The sequence below is a fragment of the Ictidomys tridecemlineatus genome, chromosome 7, assembly GCF_052094955.1.
Source record: "Ictidomys tridecemlineatus isolate mIctTri1 chromosome 7, mIctTri1.hap1, whole genome shotgun sequence".
In the NCBI taxonomy this organism is placed as follows: Eukaryota; Metazoa; Chordata; class Mammalia; order Rodentia; family Sciuridae; genus Ictidomys; species Ictidomys tridecemlineatus.
In genome coordinates, this window is record NC_135483.1 from 51,098,196 (window position 1) to 51,120,137 (window position 21,942).

Sequence of the window (21,942 nt, forward strand, 5' to 3'; positions counted from 1 at the left end):
CTTCTTTTCTTCTTTAATGATCAAAGAAATAATTAAAAACAAAAGGGGATTTGTGGAACACTTTTGGAAGTAGCACATGGAAGGAAAGATGTAATGAGACATGATCAAAGTGAGGCCCAGGGCAGGATACCAGCCATTGTCCACGGCTATCAGGGGTGAGCTGAGGTGACTTTTTCAGAGCGCCATGTAGGAAAAACCTATCAAGAAAATGTACACACCCTTTGACACTGATTCCATTCCTGGTGTTAATCCTGAGGAAATCCTAGGAAAGATGGATAAACTTTCTGTACAAAGGTTGGCAGCACTGTATTTAAATAGCAAGGCATAGTAGAACCACAGCTCAGCTTGACAGAATATTCTGCAGTAAAAATTATACCATGAAGACCTTTTACTCTTTGTTTTAAAGTTAACTATGGAATGTTTGAATACATTCTTTTTAAAAAGCAAAAAACAAAACCAAAAAATAAACAACAAATAAAGTGGGAGACATCCTTTGCCTCCTTCTCCGAGTCAATTCACCACCCCAAAGGCTGGTAGATGGACCATGAACATTTTCTCATGGATCTGTCCTTCTGAAATCACACTGTGTAGATGTATATAGTATCTTTTGTGGGGTGTTATTTTAATCACAAATGAAATCATGGTGTAAAAAGTATTCTGTAACTTGTCCTTGTTACTAAAAATAAGCCTTTTCCCTTTTAGCACACAGCAACTGCTGAGACTCTCTTTAGTGGCTGCATAGTGGGTCACACACTGCCAAAGTCTTCTTTTTTAAACAGTTACCCTTCTAATGAATATTTATGCTGCTTTCAATATTCTACTATTAAGCCAGAAGCAATGGTGTACGCCCATATTCCCAGTGACTCTGAAGGCTGAGGCAGGAGAATCGCAAGTTGGAGGGCAGCCTCAGCAACTTGGTGAGACCCTGTCTCAAAATTAAATTTTCAAAAAGGGCTGGGGATGTAGTTCAATTGTAGAGCACTTGTTCATTATGTGTGAGATTGTGGGTTCAATTCCAGTAAAACACACACACACACACACACACACACACACACACACACACTATACTCAATGCTGCAACAAGTACTCTCTCTATGTTCCTTTGAGCTCTTATATCAATTTTACTCCAAGATGGATAGCTAGAAATGGAATTTTTAGCTTCAAATGGCAAGTGCATTTTTAACTATGATAGACATATACATATGATAGATATATATAATGCATTTCTACCAGTCTGATAGGCAAATATTATATCTAATTGTTGTAATAATACTGAATCATTTGCACTTTGCTGCACGTACTAGTTATTGGTTTAAATTTGCAAATATCTTCTAACCAACTTTCATCTTTAAAAAAAAAAAAGGGTCAAGATCTCTCTCTGTGGCCCAGACTGTCCAAATTCTGGGGTTCAAGTAATCTCCCTGCCTCGACCTTTGGAGTATTTAGGCCCACAGGTGCACACTACTGTACCCAGCTCTCATTTAGAAACCTTTTTGTGAGAAAATGTGAAGGTTATTTGGTGGGGTGGTGGTAGTGTTGGTGGTGGTGGTGGTAAATTTATCAGCCTTTTCCCCTGACTCTGATTTGGTATCCATTTTTCAATGGTTGTCATTCCTTGGAGGTCGTAAAAATATTCATGCACATTTTCTGCTAACAGTTTCATGATTTATATTGGCCCTGCTAACTCTAAAGTTCATCGACAAATTATGTGAGAGAAATGTTCTCATTATAAAATTAGGTGGAAAAAATTAGGTGAAACAAAAAAAGATGATATGTTGAAAATAAACATAGCAAAACAATTATGTGGTTACCTTTGGGTAGGAAGATAATTTCTGACTTTTGTTCCTTATAATTGTATGTTTCAGATTTTAGACAGTACTGGTTATAACTCATAGGAGCCTTTTATATTCTTTGCCTTCCCAATACAATAAACATTTTTTTTCTCCTTATATGGTTTAGTGAAGACCACTAATCACAGCAATTCATACTTGGCCATAGGAGTGGGCCCATGACCCAAATTGGCTCATCCAGAGCCCCTCTGCCACAGGTGGCAGAGTTCTCCTGTCCTGGCCTCAAGGCTTATGGGTCTGTGGCCACCGCTGTCTGTGAACCTGGGTTTAGTTGACCAGATAATGAAACCACACACACACATACATGTGGCAAGAGAGAGAGGGAGACACAGACAAACCAAAGACCAAGCATTACTTACATTACAACCATCTGTGGTTGAGTTACCTGAGTTTTTAAGTCCCCCTTGCTTTTTTTTTAATGAGTAGGATTTCATTTACTGCTACCAGAAAGGACCTGCATGGGGAAAAAAAAATCAATAGGACAAGGAAGATGGAAAAGTTTTAAAAATATAAAAATATCATTAAAATACCATTAGTAGGAAATGATTATGCATCTTGGGTTGAGCAATCCTCATTTTTTTCTATTCCTTTAAGAAAGTTTTTTTTTAAATATAATTTTCAAGATAACATGAAGATTTTTAAGCTGGGACTCAACAGAATGGAAGCCAATCCAGCTGGCAGAACAGGAGATGAATCACCAAAATGATTTTGCGTGTAAGAGATACATTTGTCTAGATAGGTCATGTTGGCACTTGTCTGAGAGAAATGATCCTTGACACGTAGCCGAGTATAGCATACAATCCTCATTTTTTGGAAAGGGAAATTACTACAATAGTATAACAACTTAGCAACTACTTGATGTGTACCCATTAGGCATCTTATTTTTTTCCATATTTTTATTGGTACCGTAAAGTTGTACATAATGTTAGGATTCATTGTTACATATTCATATTTGCATATAATATAACAGTGTAATTTGGCCAATATTATTCCCCAATATTTCCCTTTTCCCTCCTATCCTTCCTCCCCCTGTTACATTTCCTCTTCTCACTAGGTCTCCCTTGGATTTTCATGAGACCTCACCCCCGCAACACATACACTTTCCTTCTCTTTCTTTTTTATTCCCTAGCTTCCACATTCCACATATGAGAAGAAACATAGGATCCTTGACTCTCTGAATTTAGCTTATTTCACTTAACATGATGTTCTCAAGTTCTATCCATTTTTCTGCAAATGACATAATTTCAATCTTCTTCATGGCTAAATAAAACTAATATATATATATAATATATACATATACATATATATTACATATACTTGTATGTACATATACGTATATACGTGTATATATCATATATATATATGTATGTATGTATATGTGTATATATATATATATATATATATATATATATATATATAGAGAGAGAGAGAGAGAGAGAGAGAGAGAGAGAGAGAGGCAGAGAGAGAGAGGCACCACATTTTCTTTATCCATTCATCTACCTAGGCTGGATCCATAGTTTGGCTATTGGGAATCATACCGCTATAAACATGGATATGCATATATATGTATCACTGTAGCATTATAACTTTAATTCCTTAGGATAGATACCAAGGAGAGGTATAGCTGGGTTATATGGTGGTTCCATGCCACACCAACTTCCATGGTGGTTGCACTAATTTACAATTCCACCAACAGTATAAAAATGTTCCTTTTTCTCTACATCCTCTCCAGCATTTCTGTTTTGTATTCTTGATGACTACCATTCTAATTGGAGTGAGATGAAATCTCAGTGTAGTTTTGATTTGCATTTCCCTAATTGCTAGTGATATTGAACATTTTTTTCATATATTTCTTGGCCATTTGTACTTCTTCTTTGGAGAAGTGTCTGTTCAGTTCATTTGCCCATTTATTAATTGGGAGATTTTTTTGGTATTAAGTCTTTTGAATTCTTCATTTATTCTGTATATTAATCCTCTGTCAGAAGAGTAGCTAGCAATGATTTTCTACCATTCTGTAGGGTCACTCTTCATATTTCTGTTTCCTTTGCTGTGCAGAGGCTTTTTAATTTGATGCCCATTTATTAACTCTTGGCATTATTTCATGAGCTTTAGGGGTCCTATTGAGAAAGTCATTGCTTGGGGCCTGTATGTTGGAGTGTTGACCCTATGTTTTCTTCTAGGAGTTGTACAGTTTCCGGTCTAATTCCTAGGAATGAACCTATTTTGAATTGACTTTTGTGCGGGGTGAAAGATAGGGTCTAGTTTCTTTCTTCTATACATGGATAACCAGTTTCATTTGTTAAAAAGGCTATGCTTTTGGCTGGGCATGGTGGAGCGTGCCTGTAATCCCAGTGGCTTGGGAGGCTGAGGCAGGAGGTTCGCAAGTTCAAAGCCAGCCTCAGCAAAAGTGAGGCGCCAAGCAACTGAGTGAGACCTTGTCTTTAAATAAAATACAATATAAGGCTGGGAATGAGGCTCAGTGGTTGAGTGCCCTGGGTTCAATCCCCGGTACCAAAAAAAAAAAAAAAAAAAAAAAAGGCTATGTTTTCTCCAATGTATTTTTTTTTTTAAGTTGTAGATGGACACAATATCTTAATTTTTGTTTATTTTTCTTATGTGGTGCTGGGGAGCAAACCCAGAGCCTCAGATGTTAAAGGCAAATGCTCTACCACTGAGCTACCAATGTATGTTTTTAGCAAGTATCAGATGACTGTAGATGTGTAGGTTTATCTATCTTCTATTCTTGTCCCTTGGTCTATGTGTCTATTTTTATGCCAGTACGATGCAGTTTTTGTTACAATAGCTCTATTGTATAATTTGAAGTCAGGTAAGTTAGGTATTATGATGCCCCCAGCATTTCTTTTTGGGCTTAGAATGGCTTTGGTGTTTTCAGGTCTTTTGTTCTTCTAAATAAATTTTTTAAAACGTTTACATTTTTTCCTAATGCAAAAAATGTCATTAGTATTTGATTGAATCATCTTGAATCTGTTTATTGCTTTTGGCAGTATGGCCATTTTAAAAGTATCAATTCTGCCATTAGGTATCTGATTAATGAAGAAATTACTAGCAAAATAAGTACGAGCAAGCAAAAGCATAATTTCATAATTTCTGTACTTCCAATGAAGCAAAGAGAGTCATAAAATTAAAGGTGATATTCTTGGGAACAGAGATGACAATCTTAAGACATGGACAACATGCAGAATTGGCTAGAAGAGATGTTCACAAACATATTACATATTACATGAATTCATTCAATATACACACCTGCACTGGCATATGTGGTTCAATCTGTGGATTTTAATAATGGGTAATTGGCTTACACTGAAAACATACTTCAGATTGATATAATATGGAACCTAAGAGTTAAAAGACCTTAAAGAGTACATCTCATCCATCTTAGAGTTGTGAACTCTGCAGTGATCAGGGGATTCAACTAGTGTCCTATGGGAACTCAAGGCCAAAGTCTCTGGAAACTCAGTCTGAATTTTTTTTTTTCCTCTCAAGTGCCAACATGAAATGACTGATAAGGAAACCACAAAGACAAAATCACACACACTATACCAGAACTGTAAATATGAGAGAGAGAGAGAGAGAGAGAGAGAGAGAGAGAGAGAGAGAGAGAGAAATATCACAGCCCTGCAAATTCCAGCGACTCAAAGCCAGACTCAGCAAATTATCGAAGTGTTGAGCAACTCAGTGAGACCCTGTCTCTAAATAAAATACAAAATAGGGCTGGGGATGTGTCTCAGTGGTTGAATGTCCCTGGGTTCAATCCTCAGTATCCCCCTTTCCCCTCCAAAAAGGGCTGGGGATGTAACTCAATGGTACAGCATCCTTGTTTTTCAATCCCAGGACCAAAAAAAAAAAAAAAAAAAAAAAAAAAACAGAAACCAAGAAACAACCCCCATCCTCCCCCCCAAAAAAAACCTATTAAGTTAATTTGCTCATGGAAGAAATGCCTGTCTGTTCGGAAATTTCTACTTGACTCAGACAAGCTTTCATTTGAGGCTTGTAATAGATGAGCCATTCTCTAAATCTTCATCTATTTTTTATACGGTGGGGTGACAGTCATCATCTGAAGTCACTTTTAGGTTTCCCAGAAGTATGGAAAAATGAACCTAATCTTACTTTCATAACCTTCTTAAAGGGCAAAATTTCACTTTTAGTTTTAAAATAGTTTTTAAAAGGAGCCACCACTATCAACAAACCCAACAATTTAAGTTCCATGAGGACATAAAAGACTACCCATGGGTGAGTGAAAATGTGCTCTATTTCTGCCCTTGATTATGGTAACATCTCATGAGTTTTTTTTCAAGATTATTATTTTTCTGAAACTTAAATTTGAAAAAAAAAAACTGAACATGTCAAATCAAGCCTGATTTTCCAGTATTTTTGAGGCTTAAAACTCAAAGGTGAAACACTGAGGATCAGGAGACAACAGACATCAGGCAACCAATTCTCCGTGGTTATGGGTGACATTTATTCCGAAGCCCGCTCTTCTTCCTCATCAGTGCCTTTCAAACTGAGCAGCCAAAGCAGGCCAGACAGCAGAGGAGGGTGGATTCTACCCAAAGGAAGAAGACCGAGTTCATTGCTGCAAGTCTTCATCCAAATTTCACATTATGCTCCATACCATTCTTTTTTGGAGGGGGTAGGTTATTGGGGATTGACCTCAGGGGCACTCAACCACTGAGCCATATCCCCAGCCCTATTTTGTATTTTATTTAGAGACAGGGTCTCACTGAATTGCTTAGTGCCTCATTTTTGGTGAGGCTGGCTTTGAACTCATGATCCTCCTGCCTCAGCCCCCTGGGCTGCTGGGATTACAGGTGTACACCATCACGCCCACCTCCATTCCATTCTTATGCTTGTTTTGGTATAAGAAAACAAGCTCCTTCTACTTCCCCACTTCTGCTCTATTTTTTTCTCAAAAGCTTATTACACTTATGAAATTATATGTTCATTTATGTCTTTGATTGATTGTTTCCCCCTGCTGTCCCCATGAGGGCTATCTTGCTCACTGCTGTGCACCAAGAGGAAGATCTGGCATGTACTCAATGAATATATGTGGAATGAAAGACGGACTGTTTTAGATGATGATGTGTTAAACTGACTTTCCTGGAAGGTGCATCTTCTTTGCCCCATGGTGCAGAGGCACACCTGCTCATCCTTGGTGGCAGGTGCTCCTTGTTTGGGAAGATAGACTGGGCTACAGTTTAGGGAATGTGGGGGAAAGAAGTGACAATGACTCCTCTCAGTTTTTTGACATCATATTCTTGACTTCTGAGTCCATATCATGAGTGTGGTGTGTCATAGACTGAGATATTTTTTTCTTGATTCCTGATGAATTGGTCATTGAATTTTTATTTCCCACTTAATGTCCTCGGATTTCTTTATGGTAGGATTCAGTGGCCTGCACTTGCCTAGATAATGCTGTTCTCTCTGCCCATCTAAATCCTTGTGTCCCTCAAAGCTCAGCTTGGGCCCCATCTCTTTTGTGACATTAGCCTTCATTTAATGGTCTGACTCCCAAGGTCAATTCTTTTTTCTCACTCAGGGGGCAGCCTCTGTGTCTCTGTAGAGTCGGGGAAGGATGTGTAGGGGCTCTGGTGAAGAGGCCTGAGAGAAAGAACAAGCTGATTTCAAAGCATAGATGGCAATTTTGAAAGAGAGCACAACAGTAGACCATCTCCCACTAAACCACAAATACCAATCACTGACACTTAACTCTGCCTTTTCTTTTAGTTCTCAGGAAAACATTTGCTTTCTATCATCTATAGCACTTTCAGACACAAAAATCATTATCCTTGACCTGACCAGGGCCTCTTGACAAGATATAGCTGGGCTCGAAAACACGTTTTGGTAGTTCTTGACATTTCCAAGCTTATTTAAAAGAGAGTTCCCTGCTATTTTCCAAGAGTATCTGGTACTACCTTATTTACACATATTGTCAATATACTTAGTGTAAGTCCTTACTTCCACTTGTGCCCAGTGCTTTTCTAAACTTCATGTATTAATTCATTATCTTCCAAAACAACTTTACTATTATACAGATTCTGTTCATATCCCCATTTCACAGATAAGGAAACTGAGGCATAGAAAGAGGGTGACTAAGGGCTGACACCATGAGCCTAACTACCCAGCCTATCTGCCTCACACCTTTGTTCTCTCCCGCCACCTCCCTGTGCCTATCTGCTTCCCATGCCCGCCTGACCTTTACTCTTTGTGTTCACAGTAGATCCAGATGCCTCTCTTCAATGAGATCTACTGTCTCCCAAATCAACTAAGCTAAGTTTCTTCCAATTAGGATAAGATCACTTTATTTCGAATTCCTTGCAAACACTTAGGGATATTGATTTATTCACTTCTTTGCTGGCCTCTGCTATTCCATGCTTTGATCAGAGGCACACACATTTCTTAAAATGCTCCAACCCTTTTCACTCTCTAAACTCCTGAATGGAATATTTACAAATGGAAAGTTCAACCAGAAAACGCCATGATCCGTGTGCGATTTGGAGAATATGAATCCCATGGTGGTATGTGAAGTGGGGCAAGGGAGGGTACGTGGATGAGAAACAGGATTTTTGTAACTTAGAAACTTTCACTTTTGGTGTCATGAAATGCTGTAAGAGCTTTTGGGTATGGAAAAGAAGGGGTGGATTCAAAAGGCATTTCAGAAAGAACAATAGATTGGACTTGTGGGCAATTGCTTCTAGGGATCAGGGAGAGAAGGGAGTTAAAATGATATCGCTATTTTGGGCCTGAATGATTATAATGAGTGTCATTACCTGAAATAGGTGTATCAGGAAGCTACTCTGATTCATGGAGAACAAAAAGTTCATTTTAGAATTTTGTCATCAATCCTCTTCAACAGTTGGAAGACACCATAAGACAGCATGTAATGAGTCCCCTTTAAGGGTCTATCAGGGCACCTGATGTTAATGTTAAATCTCTAACAATAATTAGCATAGCCATGAGGACGTCTTTTACTCTAGACTCACAGAAGTGCCTGCCGATGTATTTGTTGAATTAGATCATCCCTAGGCTTCTTCAACTGGGGTGATTTGGGGGGTATGATTTGAATGTCAAGAGTAGGTTTACTATATGGCCTAACTCCAAACAATAGTAGAGAGTAAAACTCTTCATGGTCACACCTAAAAATCCTCAGAAAGTGGCCAAGTTGTTCATGGCAAACTGATTATGTGCTTGATTTCTAGGCTTGGGCTTACTTCATGTTAAATCTTTTGAAATAACAAACTCAAACATCTTGAACTCTCCCCTTCCAACTCGGCTGTGGCTCTCAACACTCCCCAGAGTGTTTTTTCAAAGGCCTGGACGGTGCCAGCAGAGCCTACAGATTGAATGGTGAGAGCAAGTTTTCTGGGAATTAGTTGAAATGTAAAAAATCAAAGCTGAATGGCTTAGATTTAGCAGGTCCACAAGTGCTCAAAGGCAAGGCCTAGAATGGTGTGCTCACCATTGAGAGATAGGTAGACATTGTCAATAGAGTGTTTCAAAAGTTCAAAATGACTGAAGATTCATGCTGGCAATTGACCCCAAACCTCAGATTGGCACACTTTCCCTCAACTTTATGTAAGCTCAGTGTAGTTGCCAATGCACATTAGTGACCATTAAAACGACTTTCAGCAAATCTCTACATTCAAAGTCTAACTTGACCGACCACCTTACTTCCAACAAGTCTATCCTCTTTCGGCACAGTAAGGGGTTAAGGGTTAGCCCGGGCATATGTGCAAGCTACTTCGAAGGGCCAGATTTTTGGAAACCGTGGGTAGGAAAACTAAATCCAGTCCGGGTTTTGTCTGAACGGGGGGACCGGAGGGTTGCGAGGAATGGCTCCAGAAGAGGGGGGCGGTGGTGGAAAACACACCACACAAACAGCTCGCGCCCAGGGACGGCAGCGGTAGGCCCGGAGCGCGCGGGCGCAGCGGGCCGGGAGAGGCGCGCGCCGGCCCGGCCGCCGGCCGCATGGAGCGCAGCGCGGCCCGCGGCTCCCGGGCGGCGGCGGCGGCGGCGGAGGCGGCAGCGCGCCGCTCGCTCACACCCACCCCCGCCCGCGGCCGCCGCGCCGCCCCGCCGTAGCCGCCGGCCGCCGGCGTCCCCGCGGGCCGGTCCAGCGAAGGCGGCGCCCGCGCCTCTGCGGCCAGTGGCAGCCGCAAAGCCCAGGGAGGCGGCTCCTGCAGCCCCTCGCCGCCCAGCGACCCGGGCGCCTGCAGCCAAAGCTGCCGCCTGGGGAGGAAGAGGAGGAAGAGGAGGTGACAAACTCTCCGGCTCCACGCCGCGGCCCGCAGCTCCGCGCTCAGGCATGCAGGCGCGGCGTCTAGCCAAGCGCTCCAGCCTGGGCAGCCGCCGCGGGGGCGCCGCGCTGCAGCCGGCTGGGCCGGCGTCCGCGCCCGCCCAGGAAGCAGCCCTGAACGCACTCCCGCCCCCTGCCCCGGGCCCGGGCCCAGTCCCGGAGAGCTGGAGGCCGCCGCTGCCGCCACCGCGCAGCGCCGGGACCGGCCCCCCTCGGGCCGCCGGAGCTGCCGCCTCGTCGCCCGTGCTGCTGCTTCTGGGGGAGGAAGACGAGGACGAAGAAGGCGGGAGCAGGCGGCGGAGGGGACTCGGTAGGGTGGAGGAGAAGCCCCGAGGGGGCGCGGAGGAGGAGGATGACGAAGAGGAAGACGAGGACGAGGAGGTGGTCGTCGAGGTGGTGGACGGCGACGACGACGAGGAGGATGGCGAGGAGCGTTTCGTGCCCCTCGGACCGGGTCGTGCGGTCCCCAAGGGCCCGGCCCGGGGCGCGTTGAAGGTGCGTGCTGGGTGCGGTGGCGCTCGTGGGACTCGCCGGACCGGGGAGGGGGACTGGCCTGGGCTCCGAACCCCAGGGTGAGGCGCCTGGCTGAGGCCAAGGACTAGAGACCCGGCCGGGAGGGGTGTGTCAGGCGGCGCCGGCGGCAGCGCGGGGCAGAGCGAGGGAACTGTTGATTTGCTTGCGCCTCGGGGGGGGCCCCCTGCACCTCTCCGAGGCCGCCTCTCGCGCTTTGCTTACAGGCCGGGTCGGGTTTCTTGTCTTGTGTGGGTGTGAGGAAAGGACACTTCTCCAGGGTAGGCAGGGGAACTTGGAGGTCGGACGAGGTGGGTGACGATTTGCGCCTGGTGAGGACGGGTGAGGTGGGTTGGTGGTGGTGAGATGTTTTATTCTTCCTAAGGATGCTAGACTGAACCCTTCTTATTTTGAGGACTATTCAAGCTTATTGCAACTATGGAGCAGCTTTTCTTGTCAATCTCGCAACCCCTTCCTTCACCCGAGAACAATTGTTGATGAGTTTCCATCGCAGGCACTTGTCAGGGAACCGGTAAGCCCAGTGCAGCAAAAAACAAGCCATTGGTTTCCACATGCGTTTTGCTAGCAGCTTTTGGCATTGCCCCTCGTCTCCCGTGTTTAAGCTCGACCTGGGTTAGCATTTTTCCCCCTCAAAATTGCAAAGGAGGAAAAAGGAAATCGAAAAGTGGGGAGGGGGGCAGTTGGAGGAGAGGGATTTGGCATTTAAAATGGATGTGAGTTTCAGCTGAGAATTCTAGCGAAGTCCCCCTGTGCACTGAAGCCCCAGGAGATCCTTCCGTTTGTGTATCTTCAGGAGATAAGGGGTTTATTATTACACAACTGACTGGCTGGGCTTTGAGGCATGCGATTGGACAAAGCCAACCACGTTGAGGTTCATGCACCCTGTATGTTGCTAAGAAGTTTTGAGGGCAGCAAGTGGTAAGCGATTAAGTGAGTGATTTTTCTCAAGAGTGGTTCTTAAAATCAGCTGAATAACTATTTCTTGGGAGTTTTCAAGAGGTATTTTCGGAGGAAAAAGACAAACAAGTGAACTTAATAGAAACTAATTTAAAAAAAAATCTTTTGATTCTTGCCCCCCCACCCCAAAATGAAAATCAGCTGCTGAAGCATGAAATTGTATTTCCAAAGAAATGTTAAACATTAGCAATTAGAATAGGCTGAGAATAGATGTGGGCACAAATTTCTTTCCCAGACCACCCTGGAAGTTTGATCTCTGAGAGTGAGAAATGTTCAGCAAATAGTCATTTGGGATGATAGTTTTTGACAGCTGCTTGTTGGAATCTGGACTGTGACCACACTCATTACCATGGTCTGCTGAAAAGCCTGTATTGTATGGCCACAGGATATAGCTGGATTTGAATTAAGTCACATGGTGTCAGTGACACTGAATAATAAGAGTAGTGACTCTGTAATATTTTTGTTCAGATATACTGAAAATGTGTCTTGGGGTTTGAATAGTGATTGCACAATTTATAATAGAAAAATTAACAATAACTTATGCTCTGTGATCAAAGCAAATTCAATGTAGGAAAAGAATCAACAGTATAAAAACAGAATATCTAGGGTGTGATAGTTGACATTATCAAAAAAGATTTTTTCACACCTCCAATTTTTAAAAATCCATTCAAATTTATAACATTGCTTGGCTCACAGCTTTTCAAAAACTTATATAATAAATGTGTTGAGATATAACTATCTTTTTTTCCTTTTAAAAACAATTGCTTTAAAGACATTGTGACACTCCATCTGTAGAAATTGGAATATCACAAAGAATTTTTTTATAATGCATATAAGAATGCAAACAGGTTCTGGGGCAGAAGCTCAGTGGCAGAGTGCTTACCTAGCATGTGTGAGGAGGCACTGGGTTCAATCCTCAGCACCACATTAAAAAAAAATGAACAAAATAAAAGTATGTTGTTTATCTACAACTATAAATTTTTTTTTTAAACCAGAATGAAAACATGTTGTATTCATGCATTTATTTGTTCAACACATATTTATTGAGCACCTATGTGTGCCAGGTGCCATTGTCAAACACAGTGGAGAATCTTCCTGATTCTCATGAGAGGTGTCATGACAACAATCAAAGATATAATTAAATAAGTGAGCATATGTATAAGCATGACATGTGAGGATTTTGATGAATGCTCTGAGGGAAATAATATCTTAGAGTTTGGGCTGGGCTGAAAAGAGAGCATGGGAACATCTCTCTTAGGAAGGGACATTTGATCTGAGATCTAGGATTTGCTTGGGGGGAAAAGGTCTTTCCAGGCACAGAGAATCGCAATTGCAAGTCTTGAAGTAGAAAGGAGGAAGACATGACTGTGGCAGGAACTTGGTAGGAAGGCAATATTTCACAGAAGCAGGTCTGGGTCAGCAATATAGAAAAGGTGGGCCTTTTTGAGGTGGAGTGTGAAGTCTCTGGAAAGTCTTTGGCAGTAAAAGCTTACCAGGTAGGTGATTTGCATGTCTCAGATCATGCTGTGTGAATAGAGAGCAGCAGTGGAAGCAGAGAGATCAGTTAGGTGGCAATGGCTGCTGCGGTCCACTGAGTCGTGAGGACTGCTTGGAATTAGAGGACGGCAAGAGTGGAGTTGAGATGAACTCTGCATCCATTGTGAAGAGCAGCCTGCCAGAACTTATTGATGGATTGGGTGATGAGGTAAAGGAAAGGAAGGTAATCCAGGATGAGGCCCTGATATAAAGAGTGGTTAGTTGTGCCGTTCACTGAGATTGGGGAAAACTGGGAGAGCAAAAAGCAAACGTTTTGTTTTTGACATCTTAAGTGTGAGGTGATGATTCTTCCCTCTGAATGAAGATTGCAGTTAGGCCAGTGGCTGTAGGATGTGGAGCCAGGAAGAGATCAGGGCTAGAAAGAGAGGTTTGGGAGCCATCAACATGTTGATGTCATTTAAAGCCCAATGCATAGGTAGTTCCACTGGGCAAGAGAAGAGAACCTTGAGCAGGTGCTGGGGCACAGGATGCTGTAAGTTTGGGTCTAGGAGAAGCCAGTGAAGATGGTTGACAGGCAGCATCCAAATAAAAAAAATATAAAGTCCACTATACCAAGAGAAGAAATAATTCCAAAAAGTGGTGTGTAATGAACCTGTTGAGTATTGCAGGGATATTGAATAAGTAAAAGAGACCTTTTCTTATTCAATATGGCACTTAGGGTTATCCTTGATAGAGGAAGTTTATGATGTGACTAAAAGAGCTAGCAGCAAATGGGAGGTGAGGATGTAAGAGGATTTATGAAAAAAAATTTTGACAGGTTTTCTTGGAGAACAGAGAAGGAGGGAATAGGTAGAGGGCCTATGTCTAGGTTTGTTTTTATTGTTAAAATAAGATGCAATAGACTGTAGTGGCTAGAGCATGATGGAAATTATTTAGAAGGGTGTGAGTGTATTAGTTTTCTGTTACTGTGTAACAAATTACCATAAAGTTTTTGCCTTAAAGTAGTTCTCACAGTTTCAATGAAGTAGGATCCTGGTGTCAGCTTAACTGAGCTTGCCGCCATCGGTCTCACAAGACTGAATTTAAGGAGTTAGCTGAATTGAGTTCTCATCTGGAGGTTTGACCAGGGAAGATTTCACTTTCAAACTTACTTGGGCTGTAGGCAGAGTTCATTCCCCTGCATCTGTAGAACTGAGGGTCCCAGCTTCTTGCTGGCTATTACCTGGAAGATGTCCTTAGATCCTGGAGCCTCTCAAACTCACCCTGTCTTTCCTGCAGCTATTTGTCCTGTGGGCTTCAGTAAGGAGAAGCTGGCAAGATGGAGTCTTCCATAATACAGTGTAATTGCAGATTCCATCATCTTTGGCATATTCTTTTGGTTAGAAGTGAGTTGCAGATTCCACTTACACTTAGGGGAGGGATCATACAAGGTCCTGAATATCCAAAGATGAGGGTCATGGGTGATTACCTTAGGGAGAAACCAGATATGCAAAGAGGAGAGGAGTAATTGCAGAAGGAAAGTTCTTGGGGAAAAATAGGAGAAGAATCTAGAACCCAAGTAGAGGATTGGCCTTTGGATTCTTCTTCCATTGAGATGGAGAGATGGTATAAAAGACGAATCCAGATGTGGGTATATTTTCTATATTAGGTGATATTGAGATGAAGTAGTACTTGGTGAGTAGCCTCTATTTTCCCCATGCAGGAGAAGAGAAAGGAACTAAGGGTGAGGGAGATTTGAAGTAAGAGTTGAAAGCATGAAATAGTACATGGCAGAGCAGGAGAGTAAATATACCAGGGAGAGACACATAGAGTTGCCAGACAGTATCAAGGACCTATCCAAGGTTTGTGGTTCTGCATTTGTAGTGTAAGCAGTCTGTCTGGGTATGTGATTTTTCCCAACATTCTGTTGCCTCAAGCATAAATAATCACAAAAATAATCCCAGCTAATTTTTATTAAGTGCTTACCATGGCCGGTACAAGTTGACGTGTGTAAACTTGTTTAAACTTCATTACATCTCCATGGATATCTGTGACATAGCCAGCCGGTATTAAATGTTATCAGTCTTATTTTACAAAAGGCATAACTAACTTACTTGAAAATGCACAGCTGTTAGGTGGCAGAGCAGCAGTTTGCACCGTGGGCAGTCTAATTGTAGGGCTGGCACCCTTGTGCATTACACTGTGTTGCCTCCTGTAGAGAAAGCACAGAGCTGGGTTCAGCAGGGGCAAGGTTTCACCAGGTGGGTGAACAGTGGAAAGGAGGAAATTGTCAAGGATATGAGTATGTTGATGGGATATGGGATCTAAGAATAGTGAGGACAGGAATGGGTGGGGCGAGAGATGGTGAAGACCTCCTGGATCAGTGAACTGGAGAAAACAAAGGGTAATCTGATAAAATCAATAAAACACAGGAGTGAAATACATGGCAATAGTTTCCAAAATACTATTAAAACAAGTATTTGCAGAACCTCATGAGACAGGAACTGTACTAAATATGTGAAGAAGGATCTTAGGAGAACTTCTGACTTGAGAATCAGCATGGCTCTATTCTCCAAGAAAGAATACTGATTTAGAGGTGAAATATCACACTCCAGACAGATGGCCACAGTGGGAAGCATAGGTTTGCATCTATAGCTGGGGATTTTAAATACAGCCCTTGAACTTCCTCATATGTATTTGGCATTTATATTGCCCATTCCTTGCCCATGGTCGAGGGAAAAAAAGAATTGATGCTACCAAGTATCTGCAGTTTATTGATTTATTATATTAGTAGACACTAATTTAGGCATTAAATGAAATAAAAGAACAACTTTGTATTACATGGTTTTCAATTTCTGAGCAAAGAAAGCTATACATTTATCCGCCTTGATAAGATTCCTGGGTACATACACACTCCTCCCCATATGTCCCCATACCTCTTGGACCCTTGTATGAGAAATATTAAGTAGCACAGTAAACACTAACTTCAACTACAGTTTAATTTAAAAAAACAACAACACAAAGACCCTGTCAAATAGAGGACAGATAGAATAATAAGTTGCTATTCAGTGAAGGCAAAACAGTAAGGGGCTAAGATAACAAGGCCTAGAACTGTGCTCCTCAATAGGGCATTAGCAGTTTAGGAATCAGAACCCAAGAATCTACAGAGAACATTATCATTTTTATGAAATGATAATTTGTTGGTTTAAGAAACTTAGGAAAAACCTAAACAAAAGACTGCCAAAACCCTAACCTCTATACCCTTCCCTCTACCCCTTAGCTCTCACCGAAAGATTTGAAAAGCTGGGAAAGAATGGCTTTAAAATTAGGTGATAATATATCAGAGCTCCCACTTTCAGTGCTCAATAAATATTAATCAAATGGAATCTGCTTCCTATATGTCAGGACTTCAGGGGTGGTTAGCACATCTATTAGATTATCTCTTCAATATCAAGTGACTTTAAGGAGCCTTTGGCAGGGACTCTGCAGCAAACACTGCATTCCAATTTGCTAACAAGTATGTGTCTTGCAAATGGTCTGTCTTGTCTCTTTCTTGGCTCATGCAAAAGGCATATGTGTAAGATACCAGACAGTGTTGTCATTCATTGAATTAAGGCTGCTGGAATTGGAAAGGAAATAGATTATCTAGTAATACAAGCCCTTTGCTTGACCACTGAGGGCACCCAGACTATGCAGGGTAGATAGAATGCTTTGTCTAGCTTGGGATGGGGTGCTAGCAGATTAGGTGGGGCTCTACTAGTGCGCTGCTCTACTATCCCGGAAATACCACCCACATTTTTGGGGTTAGTTCCTTGTGCCTAAGAGCAATCTGTAGTTCACTCCCTGAGAGCTGTAGATAAAGAATCACAATTTTCTGAAGTGTTCCAGCACTCACTGCTTATGAACTTCTACTTTTGGAATGCTTGTTCTTCATAAAGTTTTTCAGGTAGAGGCTGCCTTACATGTGGCTGTGGTATGATATGTGGGACCCTATATGAATCCTACCTGTGCCTGTCCCCTCGCCCTGTGAGAGTTCCAAGAAACACATAGAGAATGGTAACAAATTGGAAAAGAGCTGCACTTCCTTGTGAGCCAGCATCCCTGATCCCTCTGGTGGTGCTCCCTGGCAAATTTGCCAAGAAGACATAATTAATAGTCAAGCATTAACTAGGATCTCTTCTCTTTCAACATTATACTATCAGTTGCATGGAATGTCCCATAACACAAACATTAGCAAAAAACAAGAAGTCAAGCTTCATCCTGAATCTGCTTATCCTTGCCTCTTTGAAGGAGCCAGAGAAAGCCACAGCCCTGTGGCTTCTGGGTCTTTAAAAAATCTGGGGACTCTATTCATTAGTATCCATTTGCCAGATTAATGTGTACCCCGACCTCTGGAGGGACTTGGAGGGAAAAGGAGTGGGAGCCTATTCTTCCCTCCTCCAATGTGCAATATCAGAACCTGTGATCTGTATGAAACAGTCTTGTCACAATGACTTGATGTAATGCTTGCAAAAGCCAAAGAAACTGGATCTTTTAGTTGCCCTGTGCAATATCATTTTCAGGTACATGCATGGTTTCCATTAGACTTTCTGAATACTTGAAAACTTCCATAACTAACCCCTGGCTTAGCAAATCCATGTTATTGAAACAAGGATTATTTCCTCTGGGTTTTCTGTCCCTGTTTCTATTTACTTTCTTGGTTAGGAGATATTTATTGAAGGCCACTTCTTACAGTGTTTCTGATACACATGTGGGAAGCAACAGAGAATAAGGGCTTATTGTCATCTTCAGGGGTCCTGTAGTCTAACATAACAGTCTTGCCAAATTGTCTAAATATTCCAAGTCCTTTGTCTTCTTTTCCTTTAATAAGATCATGATGAGATATTCCCAGACATCTCACTGGACCACCACAATTTGAGATGTAACTTTGACATATACCTTACAACAATTGCAGCCAAACAATCTATATGAAGACAATGATATGACAAGACCAGGAGGTAATTCCTGGTTCACCAAAGAATAATTTTAAATCATTGAATTGGCAAATAACCTATTTACTGTGTGAAATGGAACAGAGTATAACATTGAAATACGTGATAGTGGAATTAAGGTGATTAAGTTCATACACTTCATTGAAGATATCATTTTGGAAAATCTAGAACTTACATGAAGGATAGAAAGGTTTGGCTCTAAAATTTTGAAGTAGAGAGTATATTTGGGGGTTAGAACTTTGCAGAAGCATATAAGAGAGGTTCATTCATATTGCAGGACACCACAGGGCCTTGAGATGAAAAGGAGGTGAACGTGCCACCCCGGTATTGCCCCAAGGGCTGACTTAGCATGGTCTGCATGCTTCACCCAGAGGTTGCAAGGAGCATGCTTGCTTTCCTTATATTCTTGTCATAATGGAAGGTAAAACGAAAGTCATATCTCGGTAATTGAGACTAATTGGGTGGCTAGTGGAAATAAGTGAATGTCAAAAATACTCCAACATTTAAAATTAAATCCAGTCTTTTGAAAGGTTATGTACCCTGAAATATCATTTGATAAAATCTGTGGTCAGGATAATTGACCTTCATCTTGGGCTTATTGGTAAGATGCCAGAGAACAGGCTTGAGTCAAAGCAAGGGATCCCACCAAGGTACCCCTACCTCACTCTCACCTCTTTGAAGATCAAGAAGCTAGTTAGGGGAAGGGGTTATGGCTTAGTGGTAGAGTGCTTGCCTAGCATGTGTGAGGCAATGAGTTCAATTCTGAGCACCACATATAAACAAATAAACAAAGGTTCATCAATAACTAATAAAAATATATTTTTTTAAAAAAAGTTAACACAACTTTAAAAAAAGAGAGAAGCAGCTATGTAGCACAGGCTCTGGGTTCAAATTCTGGCTTCTCTATCTGCTAGTTCTGTGGCCTTATCAAGTTACTTAATACCTCTATGCCTTAGTGTTATTTCAAAAATTGGGATAATATTATTCCCTCATTGGTAATTGTTACTAAATATAGCCCAGAGCTCTACCCAAATTAGACTTGGATGGCAGTTTATTTCCTTTATGGTTTTGGAGAGGATTTATTTGAAGATTTTGTTCAAGAATCTCAAATCCTTTAAACTTTTAAAAAGTTATTTTGGCTGTTCCAGCCTCCTCCCTGTTTCATGCTCTTGAGGTATTTCAGAGAGCTGCTTCCTAAAGTGACTCCATTCATCCGAACTCTGTGGTATTCCATGGTAATATGCAGTGAGCTTTAATCTTCTCTTTCAGCTCAGGAGGCTGTGAGTCATTTATCTACTTGTGCAAAGAGGACAGAGACATTCCATCTCCTGTGTTCATCAATCTGTTCAGACGTATAGCTCTTGGTATTGGAGAAAACCTGGCTACCATCCAAAAGGGTCGGAAAACGCTCTTACCCCCATTGAACATTGCTGTTGAAAGCTGCTGTGGGAATAAAGTGATGTCCCCTTCCACCTCTGCCTCGCATGTGACTGAGGCTTTCTAGGGTATGGGCTTGATCTTCCCATCCTCCTTTGCACTGGTGTCTGGGGCTTGGTCTCTTGTTTGGAAAAAAGGGGGATTTGGGGGGTAGAAGAGGATAGGCAGCCCAAAGTGTGTCTACTTCCACTATTAAAGGAGATGTCCAAGGAGAGCAAGGAAAACTCTGTGGCTCATCAACAATGGGAAATTCCAGTTAAAAATAGAGATATAGATGTTGTTTAAGTTATAAAATATAAAATATTTCAAACAGAAAATTAGAAGAGTAATAGAACATCCGTAGACCTATAGAGAAGTTACCATATATTCAAAGGGCCATTTTGAGTTTTTAGGGTGCTGAACGTAGGTTGTGGCATTTCCATAGTTATTGAGCTGCAGAGGCTTCCCCAGATCCTCCAGAGCACCCTTCCTTTGGGAAATATTTTGGCTTTCTAATTCCTCTTGTCAATGGAGGAAGTTGTGGAAAGCGTCTCAGAGCTTGAGATAAATAACTAACATAGTCTCTGCTACTGGGAAACCTGAGGTGGGATGGTCACTGAAGCCTGAGCCAAGGAGGTTGAGGCCAGCCTGGGCAATATAGACTCTCTCTAAACAAACAAAATGTGCTAAGCAAATGTTCAAAGCTCCGAGAAGAGTTCAAGTGTTCTTAGTGGGCCATGCAAGCTTTGAAATATTTTTCCTCATAAAGGTGATAACTTCTTCAGTATCAACTTTCTAGAACAAGGAATATTTCATGGGGTAGATTTTCACTTGTTTAGCTGTGAACACTGTTCTCGTGTGTGAAGTTGAGAAACTAGTAGGGAGCTCTGCCTTCCCTTGCACAGACCAGGCTCCAACCGTGGGTCTAGTGGTTGAGACAGTGGGAGAAGTGTGATCATAACAGAATTACAGAGTGTCAAGGGAGCTAAAATCCACGAGGTGTTCATACCCGGGAAAGTGTGTTTATTAATCTGTTTTTCACATTCTAAAATAAAAATGATTGAAAGTGCTGGGACAGCCTAAATGAAAAGAATATTGAAATTTACTAGGATATTAGGATTGACATAGCATCGGTCAACAACACTTTGACTTATTATAGATAACGGGGTGAAGCATTTGTGAACACTGAATACCATGTGCTAGGTCTTTCTATTAGGTATTGTTAAACTGTATTTCCGTATTCCCCAGCATTCAGTGCATTACAATTTAAGGAGGGTTCTCATTGCTCACCTCATTTGACCCTCTTGATAATCTCTTCGAAGGAGGATATCATTATTTTCATTTCATAGTTGAGGGAAATAAGCCTCAGAGACAAATGGGGCAGTTTCTGCAGAAAGAAATATATATGAGGTAATTTTATATCAAATGACATAGATATTTGTCAAACATTTCAGAAAACAGTTGGGACCAACAGATTTAAAAAAATAATTGGAATTGGTACCTAAGCAACAATGGAATTTTAAGGAGAGAGGAGACTTTATTTTGGGAGTCAATTATAAATTAAAACAATGTGAAAAATACAGTTTTCATAGGTTGTCACAAATGCTTTCCCGTAGCTTGTAAATTCTTTGCAAATCGGCTGCAAATGCTTACTGAAAATCAAATTCTAGTAATTTCTATTAATTTGAGTTAGGATCCAAAGTTTAAAGAATTTTGCTTTTGAAAATGTTTATAACTAGCAGGTTTGTGTACTTCCAATTCAAAACTGATCTCACAGAATATTAGAAAAATAATGGAAATATTAGAATAGGATCATAGAACTTACAGAAACAACTATGTGAAGAATGTCTACTTGACGTTCTTGTTTCATCATTTAATAATTGTAGTAAAAGCTCTCAGAAAAGGGGAAAAATGGACACCTGAACTGTGTAAAGCCTGAATAGTTTCTTAAGGGTGGGGTGGGGAGAAAGAGATGCTTATGGGAAAGGGAAGATTTGAAATTACCCAAGAGTAGGGGCTTCTATTTGCATTTCTTGTTATCCGAGTATTTGGTGGGTGATAATAGGTTCTGGAAATGTGCTTTTAGTTGTCTATTGAGTTACAGCAGTACTTTTCACTCTTTATTCTTATTCCAACAGAGATCTCTTTTCCAGTATGTGTTTCTCTCCATTTCCCATATTGATTTCTGTATTTGATTTTTTTTTCAATCTAGCACAGAGGTTATTTGGGGGAAATTATTCTTGCTTTAGAAATTATAATAGAAGTGATATAATTTTCATTGTTTGTAAACTATGCCTATCTATGTGTTAAAATTAAGATGCCTCGAAGATCTTGGTTAAGTTCAGTGATAGATTGATAATTCATTTATTTTTTCCTTCTACCCTCCTTTCCTTTCATTCTTTCTTTT

The 21,942-nt window shown here is 41.3% G+C and overlaps 1 protein-coding gene across 2 annotated transcripts in view; it reads left to right on the plus strand.

Moving 5' to 3' along the window:
• The first annotated feature begins 9,931 nt into the window (after positions 1–9,931).
• Positions 9,932–21,942, plus strand: part of Znf704 (zinc finger protein 704) — a 190,642-nt gene continuing 178,631 nt past the window's right edge. The window contains exon 1 of one of the 2 annotated variants that reach the window (XM_005336022.3): positions 9,932–10,659. In XM_005336022.3, coding sequence (XP_005336079.2) covers positions 10,174–10,659 — 486 coding nt within the window. In that variant the 5' untranslated portion in view covers positions 9,932–10,173. Of the gene's footprint in view, positions 10,660–10,966; positions 10,986–21,942 lie in introns of those variants that run through there. The other variant, XM_078016980.1, reaches the window with a different exon arrangement.